The 15,440-nt window shown below is 42.6% G+C and overlaps 1 protein-coding gene across 1 annotated transcript in view; it reads left to right on the top strand.

Annotated features, from left to right (window-relative positions):
- The window catches only part of zgc:158260 (uncharacterized protein LOC571389 homolog), a 35,862-nt gene extending 23,435 nt beyond the window's left edge, over window positions 1-12,427 (top strand). Inside the window, exons 5-8 of the mRNA XM_062544116.1 lie at window positions 9,043-9,237; window positions 10,105-10,248; window positions 10,353-10,430; window positions 12,206-12,427. Of these exons, the coding sequence (XP_062400100.1) occupies window positions 9,043-9,237; window positions 10,105-10,248; window positions 10,353-10,430; window positions 12,206-12,313 (525 nt within the window). The 3' untranslated portion in view covers window positions 12,314-12,427. The remainder of the gene's footprint in view (window positions 1-9,042; window positions 9,238-10,104; window positions 10,249-10,352; window positions 10,431-12,205) is intronic.
- The last annotated feature ends 3,013 nt before the right edge of the window (window positions 12,428-15,440 follow it).

The following is a 15,440-nucleotide window of genomic DNA, read 5'->3' as shown; positions in this document are numbered from 1 at the left end:
AAATATGCAAGCATAAAACGAGCGAAAATGAAAAACGAAACCGAAACTTAAGATGAAATCGATGAATAGGCCATAGGCTTAGATTTTGGCGCAGCACAGACTAAAACCACATGTTCCTTTCTCTGTTTCACCTCATAGGTATAATAAAAGACAGCCTACACAAAGGATACACAAAGATAATAGCAAACTAATTTGACAACATCTCGTTTCATAACTTAATTGTAGCCTATTATATTCCTAGTTGTAATCCCCCTGCATATCCTGCTGGTGACTCCACTGAGGCATAGACACTCTTAGTCAGTAACGAGAACTTTTGGGAAACGCACCCCTGACCTTTTCCAAACCAAAAAGCTTAAGGACCCTATTTAAGCAATCTGAAACGTCTGGTCAGAGAAGCGAGGATTAAAGACACATTGGCCCTCATTTATGAAACGTGTTTACGACCAAAAACAGGCGTACAACAGGCGTACGCTTGTTTCCACGCAAAGTATGGCATTTAGCAATGTGAACGTGATTGGTGCTATACGCTCAAATCTCACGTCTAGTCTGAACTCGCTTACGCAAGTTTTTCAGGCGGCATAGCACCGTGCAGCAGTAAATCGGTGGTGGATTAGAAAGTTCAAGGTCAAGGTCAAGGTTAGATTTATTGCCATATAGTGAAGATACACAATAGGAATGTTTTACAGCCAATTCACGTATGAATATGGTTGACAGCAACAGACATAAAATAGACATAGACATGACAATAGTGACAATAGAGCTGAGGTATTAATGTTGAAAAGTGCTGATGATATGCAGGCAGAGAGCAGTTAAGTAAAGTGCAGTGGACAACAGTAAAGGTGCAAACAGTGCGTCAGTGCATTCAGTCCTAGAGAGAGTTCGAACTGCTGTAGGGAAGAAGCTCAGGCGATGCCTGGACTTCACTGCTCTCGGGAGCCGTAGCCTTCTCCCAGAGGGGAGCATTTGGAAGAGGGTGGAGCCTGGATGTAAAGGGTCCTCCATGATCTTTCTTGCCCTCTTCAATGCCCTGGTGTTGTGGAGTAACTCCAGGCTAGGTAGGGTGGTGCCAATCACCCTCTCAGCTGTGCGGATCACACGCTGCAGTTTAGCCTTGTCCTTGGCTACTGCAGCGGGGAACCATGTGATGATGGACTGTGTGATGATGGATTTGATGATGGTTGTGTAGAACCGGGTTTGTATTGACTTGGGCAACCTGAATTTCTTTAGATTAGATTAGATTAGATAGTACTTTATTGTCTGTTACACAAGGGTTACAGAAAATTTTCTTTGACAAGGCTCCAATCACAAATAAACATTCACACAGACATATAAGGACAAGACATGGGGTGTTGAGGTATCAGCTGTGGTAATCATTTTGTGTTGTTCAGTATGGTTATTGCAGAAGGGATGAAGGATTTCTTGTAAATATTCTTCCGGGCCAGTGGTACATTGAAACGCCTGCCTGATGGTAGTAGCTGGAAGGAGTGATGGAGGGGGTGAGAGTGGTCCGCTGTGATCAGGTTGGCTTTCCTGATCACTGAGCGACTGTACAGCTCAGATAGGGGGGTGTGGGGGGAACCAGTTATTTTGGCAGCATGGTTTACTATCCGGGAGAGTCTTGTTTTGTGCTTGATGGTGAGTTGGTTGTACCAGGAAGATATGTTGAAAGTGAGAACTGATTCAATGAGGGAGCGGTAGACCAAAGTTAGTACGTCCTTGCTGACCTGAAATGTCCTGAGTTTTCTGAGCAGATGAAGACGTTGTTGTGCTTTCTTGAATATTGTATTGGTGTGTTGTGAAAAGGACAGGGAAGTGTCTATTTCTGTGCCCAGGTACTTGAATACCTGCACTTGCTCCACTAGCTGACCCTGGATGTTAAGTGGCTGGAACAGAGGTGATGCCTTGTCTCTGCCCCCACAGCATAGCTCCTTTGTTTTTGCAATGTTGAGCTCTAAGGAGAGCTCAACAAAAGTTTCAGACAGGTTGTCCACTGCCTGCTGGTATCGGGCTAGGGCAGGGCTCTTCAATTAGCGGCCCGCGGGCCGGATCCGGCCCCCGAGATACTTTGTAGTGGCCCTTGAAGTGTTGGCTGATGTTATATGAGCAAATCCTTATGATCGGTAGAGACGTAAATAGCTGGTGGAAAACACGATAATGGAGGTGCAGTGATAGGCTACACTGCGGGTAGCGCCTATAAATAATGTTCTGTGTGGTGCGTTGCCGTTGTAGGCTACTTTGTTACTGGATATTATACAAAGAGGTGCCTTGCTTCGTTTTTACGCAGCGTCACCAACATGTTGACGTGCGCCAAATCCAAGCTGTTTTCCTCAAAGCATGAAACATTTTTGGTGCATGACATCTCACCGGTAGTGTGACTGTCCAGTCCAAGCAGATCCTCGCGAAAACATTTGCCACTCGTAATGTAGCTATTGTAGCAAATAGGAGTCGGTTTAAAAGTTTAACTTTGGTGGCATCAGTTCTGTTGCATGCTCTCACTCGCTCTGAAGTCCTGCAGCCACTGCACCTCAGCCAATTGCACGTAACGTTTTGACCGAGTTGAACATAAGTTCCATCTTAGCTTAGTTTCAACGTAAATTGCCACTACGTTGGAGTATTATAAGCTACTAACATTGCACCACGCAAATAGTTTCAGTGTGAAACTAATACACATCCATCGCCTTGATGTCAAGTCCACTGTAAGTAACATTGATTTGTGTGAACACGTTCATCCAAAATGGTGGGATTGGAATGTTAACTGTATGTTGAGATGAGTTACTGTATGCGACCGATTACGCACATTTGATTAATTTAAACACTGTTTGAAACCTGTTTGTGCCCATTGGAAATTGTATGGACCTAGCAGTTAGTTACTGCACAAAGCTCAGATTCCATTGCTGTTAATGTTATCACAGATTTCATATTAGCCATAGCAATGCAGATCAGTGTCACCTTCCCAATGCCTACCACTGTGGTAGTCTGGGCCTGTGGCAGAAATATTCCCAAAACACAAATACAACAAAATAACCACCAAAAAACGATATTAGGCTTTTACAAAATGCAACATATTAGCAATATAGATCCAGTGTCACCTTCCCAATGTTGGCCTACCACTGTGGTAGTCTGGGCCTGTGGCAGAAATATTCCCAAAAACAAATAACCACCAAAAAACGATATTATGCATTTACAAAATGAAACATTTGAACACCCATATTGGTGCTGTTGTAGTTTATTGTATCTACATTTGTACGTGATTACTCATATTTCAAGCGGTATTTCTCCGGCCCCTCAGTTGTGATACTTTTCATGAACTGGCCCCTATTACAAACTAATTGAATAGCCCTGGGCTAGGGCATCAGTGTGGGACATGTGTGCAACCAAGGCAATGTCATCTGCATATTTAAAAAGTGCCATACCTTCACTGTTACACTGAATGCTATTAGTGTACACTGAGAAGAGGATTGGGGATAAAACACAGCCTTGGGGGAGTCCAGAGTTTAAAATGAGCTTTGTTGATTTAGCCCCATTAAAAGACACCTGTTGTGGTCTGTCCAGCAGAAAGTGCTTTATCCACAGGGTGAGTGTTGGGTGAACCTGAAGATCTGATAGGTGATGTAAAAGTTTGTTGATGCTCACTGTGTTAAAAGCTGAGGAAAAGTCCATGAATAAAATCCTGGTGTGTGGGTGTGCTGAGTCCAGGTTTTTGGTGACAGTGTCTAAAAGTGTGAGGCTTGCATCCTCCACACAACGTCTTGCCCTGTAGGCAAACTGGAATGGGTCCAGCTTGTCTGACACCATGCCTGATAGGAGGTTACAGACCACCTTCTCCATGCATTTGCACAGCACAGATGTTAGTGCCACTGGTCTGTAGTCCTTCAGGGCCTTAGCAGGTGCCTTTTTGGGGATGGGAATGATGGTGGTTTCCCTCCACTGGTCAGGGACACAGCCAGAGTCCAGTAGGTGTTGGAACAGCCTGGTGAGAATGCCACTTAGCTGAGTGGAGCATTCCTTTAGCGCCCTCCCTCTAAGCCTGTCAGGGCCAGAGGCCTTGTGTGGATTAACTCTGCGCAGTGTGGAGGTCACCAGCTGTTCATCAATGCGGAGGGATTGGAGACTGGAGCTGGTGGCTAGGGGGGCCCAGGTGGATGCTGTGCTGTCCCCATTGAAGCGGGTGAAGAAGATGTTTAATTCCTCTGCCAGAGTTTGATCAGGGCAGGCAGTCTCTGCAGGTTTGGGTGTTCTGCCCATCATGATGTTCAAGCCTTGCCATGCTTCCCTCGCATTCCCAGAAATTAATTTCTGCTCCACCTTGTTCTTATAGTCAATTTTAGCCAGCTTGGCCTTCCTCCTAAACTCCTTCTCCAGTTCCCTCACCCTGGGTTTATCTCCATCCAGGAAGGCCTTCTTCTTCTGGACCAGGCAGATTTTCATGTCCTTGTTAACCCATTTTTTATTGTTTGGGAAGATGCTTATTTGTTTGATGGGTGTTACAGTATCCTCACAAAATAGAATGTAGGAGGTAAGTAGGTCTGTTAAAAAGTTAAAATCATTGTCACTGTCGTTAAAAAACAAATCCCAGTCTGTTGATTCAAAACAGCCCCTTAGGGATTCAGCTGCCTCCTTATTCCAGACTCTAATGTGTTGTGTTATGGGTTCCCCTGTTTTCAAACGTGACCTGTAACTTGGCAGTAACAAAATAACATTGTGATCTGAACGGCCTAGAGGTGGGCGTGCTTTTGAAATATAGGCGTCTGGGATGTTACTGAAGCATAAATCTAGTATATTCTGCATTCTGGTGGGGATCGTAACATGTTGCTCTAAGTTTGGCAGGTAGGAGGTGATATCGCACCTGTTAAAGTCACCCAGAATAAACACTGGCTGGTCTCCAGTCTGATTGACAGCTCTGTTATAGCTCTCAGCTATGTGTTCAGCGGCTAGATTAAAGTCAGGCCCTGGAACATATACTAAGATGACAGTGATCTGGGAGAATTCCCGGGGTAGATAGTGTGGTCTAAAAGACACAGTCATTGTCTCGTAGTGTTTGCAGGACACAGTCTCCCTCAACGTAGTGTTTGTTGCCCACTTGTCATTGACAGCCATGCAGAGCCCGCCCCCAATTGACTTCCGTGTTTTTATCGCATCTCTGTCAAAGCGAATGATAGTAAAACCATCTAGCTCGAAGTTTGTATCCTCAGTAAGCCATGTCTCGGTAAAGCAAAAGAGACTGGTTTGCCGATAATCCAGGTCGTATCTGATGAGTGTGGAAAGTTTCTCGGCCTTGTTCCGTAGTGATCTGACGTTCGAGAGGGTTATGGCAGGTAAGGGTAGCCGACTGCCTCTCCTCCTTAATCTGTTCCGTATCCCACCTCTCGAGTCTCTTTTCCTTCGTATCCGCTTTCTCTTGTGCCCCCGAAGTATTTCGAGTGGAATGCAGCTTGTATGGAGGGATCCATCGGTTCCCGGCTGGTGTCTCAGCTCCATTAGGTAGTTCCGTGAGTAGGTGCGCCTACCTGGAGCTGCGGTGAGAGGCTGCACTGGTTGTACGCGAAGTCCATTTACAAGCTTTAGATTAGCGACCATTAGCCATAAAAAGGCTAGGTAGAGAGCGTTTTCACTCAACATCTCGACAAACAAAACGTAAAGAGATGACATAAAGTAGAACGGTAAAAACTTCACTGTAAAACACGCAAACGCTGAGCCATGTCAGGAGTCGCTCACACAGAGTAGCGCCCCCCCTGTCTAGCTGTCGCAAGAAGAACAGCCGCTTATGTGCCCTTTTCAGAAGGGCCCCACTTTAGGCCCCACTTCAGGTCACAGGAGATGGTTAGCCCTAGGAAGCGGCAGTGCTCCGCAGTGGCCACTGGGGTGTTCCCCAGCATGAGGGGTGGGGGCGGGGCTGCGCTTCTCCTGAAATCCACCACCATCTCCACTGTTTTTAGGGCATTCAGCTCCAGATTATTCAGGCTACACCAGCTTTGCAGCCGCTCAATCTCCCTCCTGTAGGCAGACTCATCCCCCCTGGATATGATACCCACCAGGGGAAGAGGACATAACACCTTTCCTGTACATGTGCAGCCTATTGGCTGTAATGTAGCATATCATATTGACACATTTGATGGCTTAGAATAGTCATAGGAGATGATTACTTTTTCTTTGGCAACATTCATGAATTATGTATTTTAAATTGTTTTCAAAGGGCAAATTTCAGTGTCATATGGTTTTGTAATGAATGTATTTATAGTATGATGCGTTCTCTCTGCGAAAATAAAGTCTGTTGCTTAAATCGCTCTAGTTTACCGCCTTCCTTGATGATAGCTTCTAGCTGTCAAAATTAACAAGGTTCATGCACCTTCATGTCGTAAATTCTAGGGGCGAGGCCATTAAAACGAGCATACAGTATATAGGGGCGTGATATTTAAATCACACTTGTTTCCAGCCGCCACATTTATCAACACACGTATTCTTACTCTGGAATTGGAGTGATACAAAAGTTTGAATCACACGTGAGCCCTGTTGTAAGATGATTTCTGTTCTCAGATGTACGCTGGTTTCTACGCTCGATTGATGTAATCAGGCCAGTGTGATCAGACAACTCTTAATCAGTCAATCCCTTGCCAGTCAATAGGGAATGTAAGTAACTGAGTGTTGAACTGTTTTGTCATTGCCTATGAGACCTGATGAAGTAGGCTACAGTTCACGTTTCAGTTCAGTTCTACAAACAGCACGTCAGTCTTTTGACAGTCAGTGTGCATCTGGAGGAATCTGCTTGCACAACTCTACTAATATAACCTGTTTGTGCAGCTGCACTTGCCTATTATTTTAACTCTTAGACAAACTGAACTGAAACTTACTTCACCTGGTCTCATAGGCAATGACAAAATGTACATTTTCAAATCAATTTCACCTATAGAGCGCCAAAACATTACATGTCTCATGGCGCTTTACAGGGTATTAAACATTCAGAGAGAGACGTTTCCCGGTTTTAGGTCTGTCTTTGATCAGCTAAAAAGGAGCCTGCATAGTACTATCAACATCCACATGCAATATCTTATAATAAGGCTACAACAACGACTGATAGAATGTATCCGTTTGGACAACTTTATACAGCCCTGGAAAGGCTAAAATTATAGTTTGTTAGACGTATAGCCTAGCTTGCCTTGTTCTTACCCATCTGAAATAACTCCTAGCTTTGCTGCCTCCCTCCTTTCTGTTTTTGTTGTTTTGAAACGTGTTATATCCACGATGAGTTTTGAATTAGTGCAGCAGTTCCCAGAGGCAAACATTCCTGGTTCCAAAGAGTACTTGGCAGGACTTTCACCGCCTCTGGCGGTTCCAAATCATACCTCATGGACCACCCACCATCCGACAGATTCAAACGTAAAGAATTCTACTGATGTAGCTATTCCAGGCGTCATGTTTAATAAGCCACCCTTTTTTTGATGAACACATACGGCCTACTAGAGTTTATAAATGATATCCTTTCATTTCATGTTTCCATTTGTTTGTATGTCACTTTGGACAAAGGCGTCTGCTAAGTAACATAACCATAACAGTAACATATTGTGAATGTGGAAAATACAATGTGATTCTTGAATGTTAAAAGTTGCAATTAGTGACTCTTTTGAGAGGTGGATAAACTCTGTCTGAAATTTCAGAGATGGATTGTTGGTTGTACAACGTGACACATGAAACATCTATGACAGCGCTATGCTATAGCAGCATAACTAAGGCATGGTGTTAAAATTCAAAAGGTCCAGTCACTGGTCAATCAGTGTTCCTGGCTATAATTACACCATGAAGACAAAACTATAACTCGTTCAGCTCCTACAGTACCTCAGGATAGGGTCTTTTCCCTTCGCATAGGAACCTATATATAAGGAAGGCTGGCTTTGTGTTGGGGTCAGCTCTGGAGCCCCTGGAGTTGGTGGTGGAGAGAGGGGTGCTGCACAAACTGTGAAATATGTATATTGTACAATACCTCACATCCACAACTTACTGATCAAACAAAAAAGTGCTTTCAGTGTGAGGCTAAAAAAGTGTTTACCCTATGGCTATTAGCTATGGCTGAGGCTTAACAGACTACTTGGGATCATGTTGTAACCTAAAATCTTGCTGCTATAGTTGTTGTTGCCCATATCAAGGGCTTGTGTTTTGGTTGGGTATGTTGCTGATTGCATGATACTCAGCAGAGCTAGCCTGGCAAGCCAAACTACACAGAAATGTATAGTCTGGGGTCGGACCATTCACAGAGTTGAAGCCTGTGGGTGGGATGAACAGTTGTCTTTCAAACTGCCTCTGCACGTAATAGGCCAGCATTTGTGACCAATCGTAGGTTGGCAAAACGGCAAATACATCCTTCTTTAAAACAAATGACTTGAGTGCTTCTTTCTGCTCAAACTTCAAAGAAAAGCCTAAGTCTAACTCTTCCAAAGCCTATTCAAACCTATGATTCAAACGAGCGCGCTGAAGGTGAGCTAAGGCGGGCTCAAGGACTCCGTACACAGATAGAGCGTTCTGATTGGCTAGGCTGAACTCGAGCCTAGCGCAGGCTTGGCCTCAACGGTGCGACCCTAGACCATCCCGCTAGGCAAAAATATTTTTGGCCGCTAGGGTGTGTCTAGATTTCTAGGCTACAGCACAGCAATAAAGAGGAAAGACTGAGGAATGTATGATGTTTGTTGACAGTCTATCATGAGTATGGAGGGGCTGGGTTTGGGGAAGCCAGATCCCACTGTTGAGCCTTCTGGAGGTGTAGTGGGCCTAATTCAATGAAACACCCATGAAGAAAGGTGCCTGCTAGACAACCTCAGGGAAATGCTCTTGAAGGCCATTGGATTTTGTATTATCAACCAAAAAGAACCATGATTATTATTATGCATAATAGTACTGTAGTTGAAGTAGCAAGTTAGTGCTAGCAAGGTGAACAACTGCTAAATTACCGCAAGCTAAAATAATGCTTCCCTAATTTGGTTGCTTTCCCAAAACTACAAGGCTCTTTGAGATCATCAACTCTGCTGAGGAAACTACCTTCTGTTCTATTTACAGGGTGGCGACACAAACAATCTTACAGATTCTACTGTGTTAGGCCTATTTGTTAGTGGCTATGAGAAAAAACCCTCTCTAATCTTCCCTATTGAAGTGATTAAATCCAGCAACATACCAGAGGAGTTACGTTCAGCAATGGAACACGGCAGAGTCCTTACAACTGACACCCTCTTGAAGGATTCTGACCTACATGGGGTAAAGTAAAGCTAACTATGTTACACTCCTCACTATTTGTCTTTACATTAATACAGACATACCAAAGTGGTGTGCAATATGTGCAAATGATGGACAGCAAATCAATCTGCATGCATGTTCACCATCCAGCAGAATATTCCGCATGGCCTAGCAAAAAATCTACTTAAAGGGATATTCCGCCATTTTTGGAAATAAGCTAATTTTCCACCTCCCTTCGAGCAAAGCAATTGATATTTACCTTTTTCCCGTCCATCCAGCCATTCTGTGAGTCTGGCGGTACAACTTTTAGCTTCAGCCTAGCATAGATCATTGAAACGGATTAGACCAGTAGCATCTCGCCTGCTAGCATCATGTTTAAAAGTGATTACGATTTCCGGTAATTTTCCCATTTAAAACGTGTCTCTTCTCAAGTTAGAAAGTGTAATAAGACCAACTGAAAATGAAAGCTGGCGTTTTTCTAGGCTGATTTGACATGGAACTACACTCTCATCTGGCGTAATAATCAAGGCAACTTGCAAACTACTGGCACTACTACTGCTTGTTGTCTCTGGGGACTATTTTCAGATGCTGCGTGATATCACTGCGCCCATGGTACGTTTGCAAGTTGCCTTGATTATTACGCCAGATGAGAGTGTAGTTCCATGTTAAATCAGCTTAGAAAAACCCCAGGTTTCATTTTCAGTTGGTCTTATTGCACTTCCTAACTTGAGAAGAGACACGTTTTCCTTAGACCTGATGCCTTTCCATCTGATGTCTGATACAGTAGCTGACTCTGACAGCTTTTCATTTGAAGCCGTTTTGCCTGATGCTGTGATGAGGGTGGTCATTACATTATGAAAATAATGCTTATTGCTTATATCTTCACAGTTTCAAACTAGAAGCAAAAAGACCAAATTTGGTGCATGGTACCTCGATCCCAAACTATGGAAGAAAAGATTCTCAAATGAGCCACTGAGAGACCCCTCTGCACTAGAGGAGGACATGTTGTTCTATGAGCAACCCAATGCAATGGTGAGTTTGATTATGCAATGGTCATCTTTTCCTGTTTTGTTAAGAATGTTGCAATGTTACGAAATATTACCTCTGGCCATCAGTTTATCTTTTCTTTTGAATAGGATGATGAGCTTAAACAGCTGCATGGAACTCTGGCGCTAAGGCAATTTATTGCAAGCAAGGGTCTCAGAATACCGAGGGTAAGAATAACCACACACCTGAATTTCTGTACATGACTGAATAAAAGCAGTGACTCGGCAAAGGTACCCATAGTGTTTCTACCTTTTCTTATTGGGGGCTTAGCACCAAATCTGCAAAGGCACCCATTGTCTACACTGCAAAAAATACTTATTACCTCCGCCAAGGAGGTTATGTTTTCATCGGGGACCGGCGTTTGTTTGTCTGTCTGTCTGTTTGTTTGTTTGTCTGTCTGTCTGTTTGTTAGCAAGATAACTCAAAAGGTAATGGATGTACTTCGATGAAATTTTCAGGGAAGGTCTGAAATGACCCAAGGAAGACACCATTAAATTTGGGAGTGATATGGATACAGGATTCTTTTTAATTAAAGGATTCTTGATAAGGCTGTTATATCTTCCCCCATAGACTTGAATGGAGGCTGTGATGTCATAATGGCCTAGGCAGCTGCGCTCGTTAAGCTCCCAGAGTAGTTCCCAGGTTAATCAGAACACCTGTGAATCCAATGGTCTCAACCAAAGATTGTATTCATGGGTTTCATCAGGTCCCTTTCCACAGGTGTATTAATCAGCACCATGCAGTCTGCACTGATAATCAAGGTGCTTGATTGTATACACCTGTGGAAAGGGACCTGATGAAATCCATGAATAGTTACGAAAGCCTACCTTACATTGACAGACTTTGCAAAGATTTGGAAAAGATTTTTGAAAGACTACAGTCTCAGACCCTGGATTAGATTCCTTCAAATTATTTCCATCGTGCACTAGGCTACACGTCATCACCAACAGGAACTCATATGATAGCCTACTCATATCAAAGTCATTTTTTCGCGTTTCTGCAGCATTGTTTCATGTGTGACATCCCTAACAGATATAGAGCTGTTCTGTCATGTAGAATAATTAGACTAATCATTTATAAGAAATGAAATAACAAATAATCATATATGCTACAGCTGTCTATGAAGGGTCAAAGTAACAATAATTAAATATAAAGTAAATTACAAAGTAAAATGTCATGTAAGTCATATCACCAAGTATCAAATTTAAATCTATCAACGATTATTAAATGTAGGCTAATCTAATTTAAAGTTTAAATCAATGTCATTTGAATTTTGAATTACATTAAACTTTAAATCAATTGAATAAGAAGTTGAATTAATTTGAAGTCATACATCACATTTACATTTCCCTGTTGTTCTCATTTTGAATGAGACTTAAAATTTCAGCCTCATGCAATTCCGTGCGCCACCATTTAATTCGAACGCCTTTACTTCAAACTTTGGACTTTGGTACTTCGGTTGTACTGTCACCTGTCAATCATGCTATGTCCCCCGCCCCCCGCCCATCCACTGAGTCTGAGTTGATAGCATGAATATTTCTATTTGCTTAGGTTAATGAGGACAGGGCCCCTTTGCATAGAATACAAAACTAAAGTTTGATTGTCACACAATTGAAGTTCTAAGGTGCGTTCAAATGTGGCAAACAGTGGCGAACGTTCGTAGTGAACATGTTTTCTTTGAACAGTTAAATTTGAACGATTTGGTGTTAACATTCCATTCTAACAGTAATTGCATTATTGCGTTTGTCAAACTCACGTCCAGTTTCACTGTATGTTCGCGGCGCACCACCTCCTCAGACTGTTCGCGATTGTTAGCAAACGTTCGCCAAAAACTTAAGGCTAACGGAATACTGTTTGTGAACGTTCGCAAACGTTCGCCTATGTTCGCCTAAGTTCGGTGAACTTGAACGCACCTCTAATAACTTGATATCTCTTCCCCAAGTTCCTTAGAGCTCTAATCTCAGAGGAGGACAAAGAACATAAGGGCAGAGGAACAGACACAACTGGATCCGTACCAATGCAGAGAGGAACAGTTGTCCTTTCAATATGATCTCCAGTAAGGTTCAGAGGAAGAACAAAAATGTTGGTGGACCAAATTGTTGGACTTCTGTTGGACATCTACCATAAATGGCAAGGACATGGCAAAATAAAATATCACAGAATATTGTCTTGTCAGTGTCATTTTTCAGAAAAAGAGCGATTACTACATACTTCAATCCATACCTTTATTTTATGAGGTCTGTGGTTTCCCAGTCAGAGTTGGAAATGCTCGTTCATATCTTCATCTCATCCCGTATTGACTGTCTGTAATGCTCTGTTCTCTTCACTTAACAAATCTGTACTCCACCGTTTGCAATCCATCCAGAATGCAGCTGCCAGACTCCTCACCAAAAAGGCGCACCCATGTCACCCCTGTCCTTCATTCCCTTCACTGGCTCCCTGTGGCCCACAGGATTCAATTTAAAATTCTAACATTAGGATACAGAGCCCTCCATGGTCAGTCTCCTGTTTATCTCACAAACCTCATTCACCCTCACTCTGCCCCCCTCTCCCTCCGATCCAACAACCACAACCTGCTTGCTGTACCCCGCACTCGTCTTAGGACTTGTGGCGATAAGGCGTTTGCTGCTGCAGCCCCCAAACTATGGAATGCACTTCCCATGGAGGTTAGGTCTGCGGGAAGTATTGACTTTTTTAAAGGGAGGTTAAAAACCCACCTCTTCAGGATGGCATTTTTAAACCTGTGACTTTACCTTTTAGGTCCTTTTTAGCTCCCTATTCATTTATTGCCAAGCACTTACACTGTCATTCTTGACCAACTCATCACTCAGGAAAGGAGAAACAGAGGGAGGGGGGTAGGTAGGAGAAACAAATTGAGAATGGGGAATGTGTGTGTTAGTCAGGTTCACTATGTCCAGAATTTAATCTTTGTGGGAATTTTTTGGGGATTTGCTAAACTATACATTTTTGGAAAGGTTATTGTATCAGGAGTCAGAAAATCAATGTTTGCATTTGCTCAGATGTCTTTATGGCGGCCATATTGAAGTTTAAAAGTTATATTGACGAGACACTACAGTTGAATAGGGTAAAATGTTTAACTAGCAAATATCATTATGAAACTTCCCCAGTTGATTACTTACATTAATATAAGAAAATAATGTATTACAAGTTTTCAAGAATTGTATGTTTCAATATGCAAATTAGGCATTATCTAATTATATGCACTAATTTGCATAACACTTTAATTTGTAATATCTCGGCTTCTGAATAAGCTAAACTTTTAATTCTAACTGCTAAACCATCAAATGGTGCCAGTTACAAAGCTCCAAGACTTTACCACATTGACCCATAGATGCATAAGTGGGTCAAAAATGACCCGGTGTGGTTATTTTCTTGCAATTTCATTGTAATTGTTTAATATTCCATGATCCTCCTAAACAATGTTTAATTTATCTTCCCATTGAAATACATCCATAATATGGGTTAAACAAATAGCAATGGGTCAGATAACTCAGAGTTCCTTTTATTGAAGAGTTCAAAATTATTTAACATAAAACTTGGATGTTCTGGAACTATCGTAATGCACATTTAGACCACAGTATGATTAAGCAACCTTTTTAAATGGACAGTGTCTATACATGATCATAATCAAGAAGACACCTACGTATCATAAGATTGGGATCGCACCACATGGGCCAGTTACTTTTGTGTCCGCATTGTATGCTGGGTCTATCAGTGACAAACAAATGACCCGTGAGTCTGGTGTCCTCAGTGTGCTCAAACCTGAGATGACCGTCATGGAAGATAGGGGTTTCCTCATCGATGACATTGTGCCTTGCAAGGTGTACAGGCCAGCCTTCCTCCTGACTCCTTGTTTGAAACTGTGATTGATATAAAGGTTAGGGTAACACATTTTCAGAAACACAAAATATTCATAACACTAACCTATCACTTTGCTAACATTATTAACACTACTTCCTCACTAACGCATTTTCAGAAAAGATTCATAACGTTAACGTATCACTCTGCTAACGTTATTATAAGACTTCCTCACTGTGTTAACATTGGCTAGTAAAGAGCCAAGGAGCTAGCAGCTAGTATGTACCTTCTATCATCGTTTGGTAAACTGAAAACAGTGGCTTGTTAACTTACCTTCGTAGTTGTGTATGTAGCTGGACACATACAGTTTAAAACCTTTATCCTTTTTTGATGTTGGTGTCTTTGATGTGGCCTGGACGATTTGATGAACGTCGTTAACAGTTATCCTCGGCAGATCCTGCAGCGATCTCGTAAAAAAACGCCATAGCTAAGGCTGAGCCCTTCTCCAATTCACTGGCTAAAATTAATGTCAACGTGAACCGGATGTACTGCTGCTGGCTGACGAGTCCGGAAGCACTAGAACGGAAGTCCGCGGCATATAGGGAATTGTTGTGAATGTATGTGTCAACCATAATAGACAACGTGCTAGGTGGCGCTATAGAGTCCCTAAGCCACACCCTAGGCCAGAGCTCTGTCCCTGTTTAACTGTAGTAATAAAACACAAGCCCACCAAATGTGGTTCATTTTCGTGAATGTATGTGTCAACCACAGCAGACAATGCACTAGGTGGTGCTATAGAGTCCCTCAGGTACACCCGAGAACAGAGCTCTGTCTCTGACTAGCAGAAGCAATAACACACAAGCCCTTCAAATTTGGTTCATTTCCTTGAATGTATGTGTCAACTACAACAGATAATACACTAGGTGGCGCTATAGAGTCCCTAAGCCACACCCTTGGCCAGAGCTCTGTCTCTGAATAGCTATAGCAGTAACGCACATGCCCACAAAATGTGGTTCATATTTGTGAATACATATGTCAGCAACAACAGACAATGCGCTAGGTGGCGCTATAGAGTCCTTAAGCCTAGTGCCCTATATGTGGAGAGTATCGCCAACTCAAATCATGGGCGCCATCTTTACTACCGGAAGTGACGTTCGTCTCAATGATGGTCAATAGGGCGAATATGACATGTTGAAACAAATAGCTTAACATCGTCATAAACAAGCCTATAAATGTTATAATGTGCATCACTATCCATTAAGATGTTAATGCTGTTGCAAATACGCTGCATTATACATTTTGAAAAAATTAGCAAAGACCAGATAAATAGTAATAAACGTTGCCTAGTCGGAGCCAGC

Source organism: Sardina pilchardus, chromosome 8 (assembly GCF_963854185.1).
Source record: "Sardina pilchardus chromosome 8, fSarPil1.1, whole genome shotgun sequence".
NCBI lineage: Eukaryota > Metazoa > Chordata > Actinopteri > Clupeiformes > Clupeidae > Sardina > Sardina pilchardus.
This window is presented reverse-complemented; position numbering and strand designations above follow the sequence as displayed.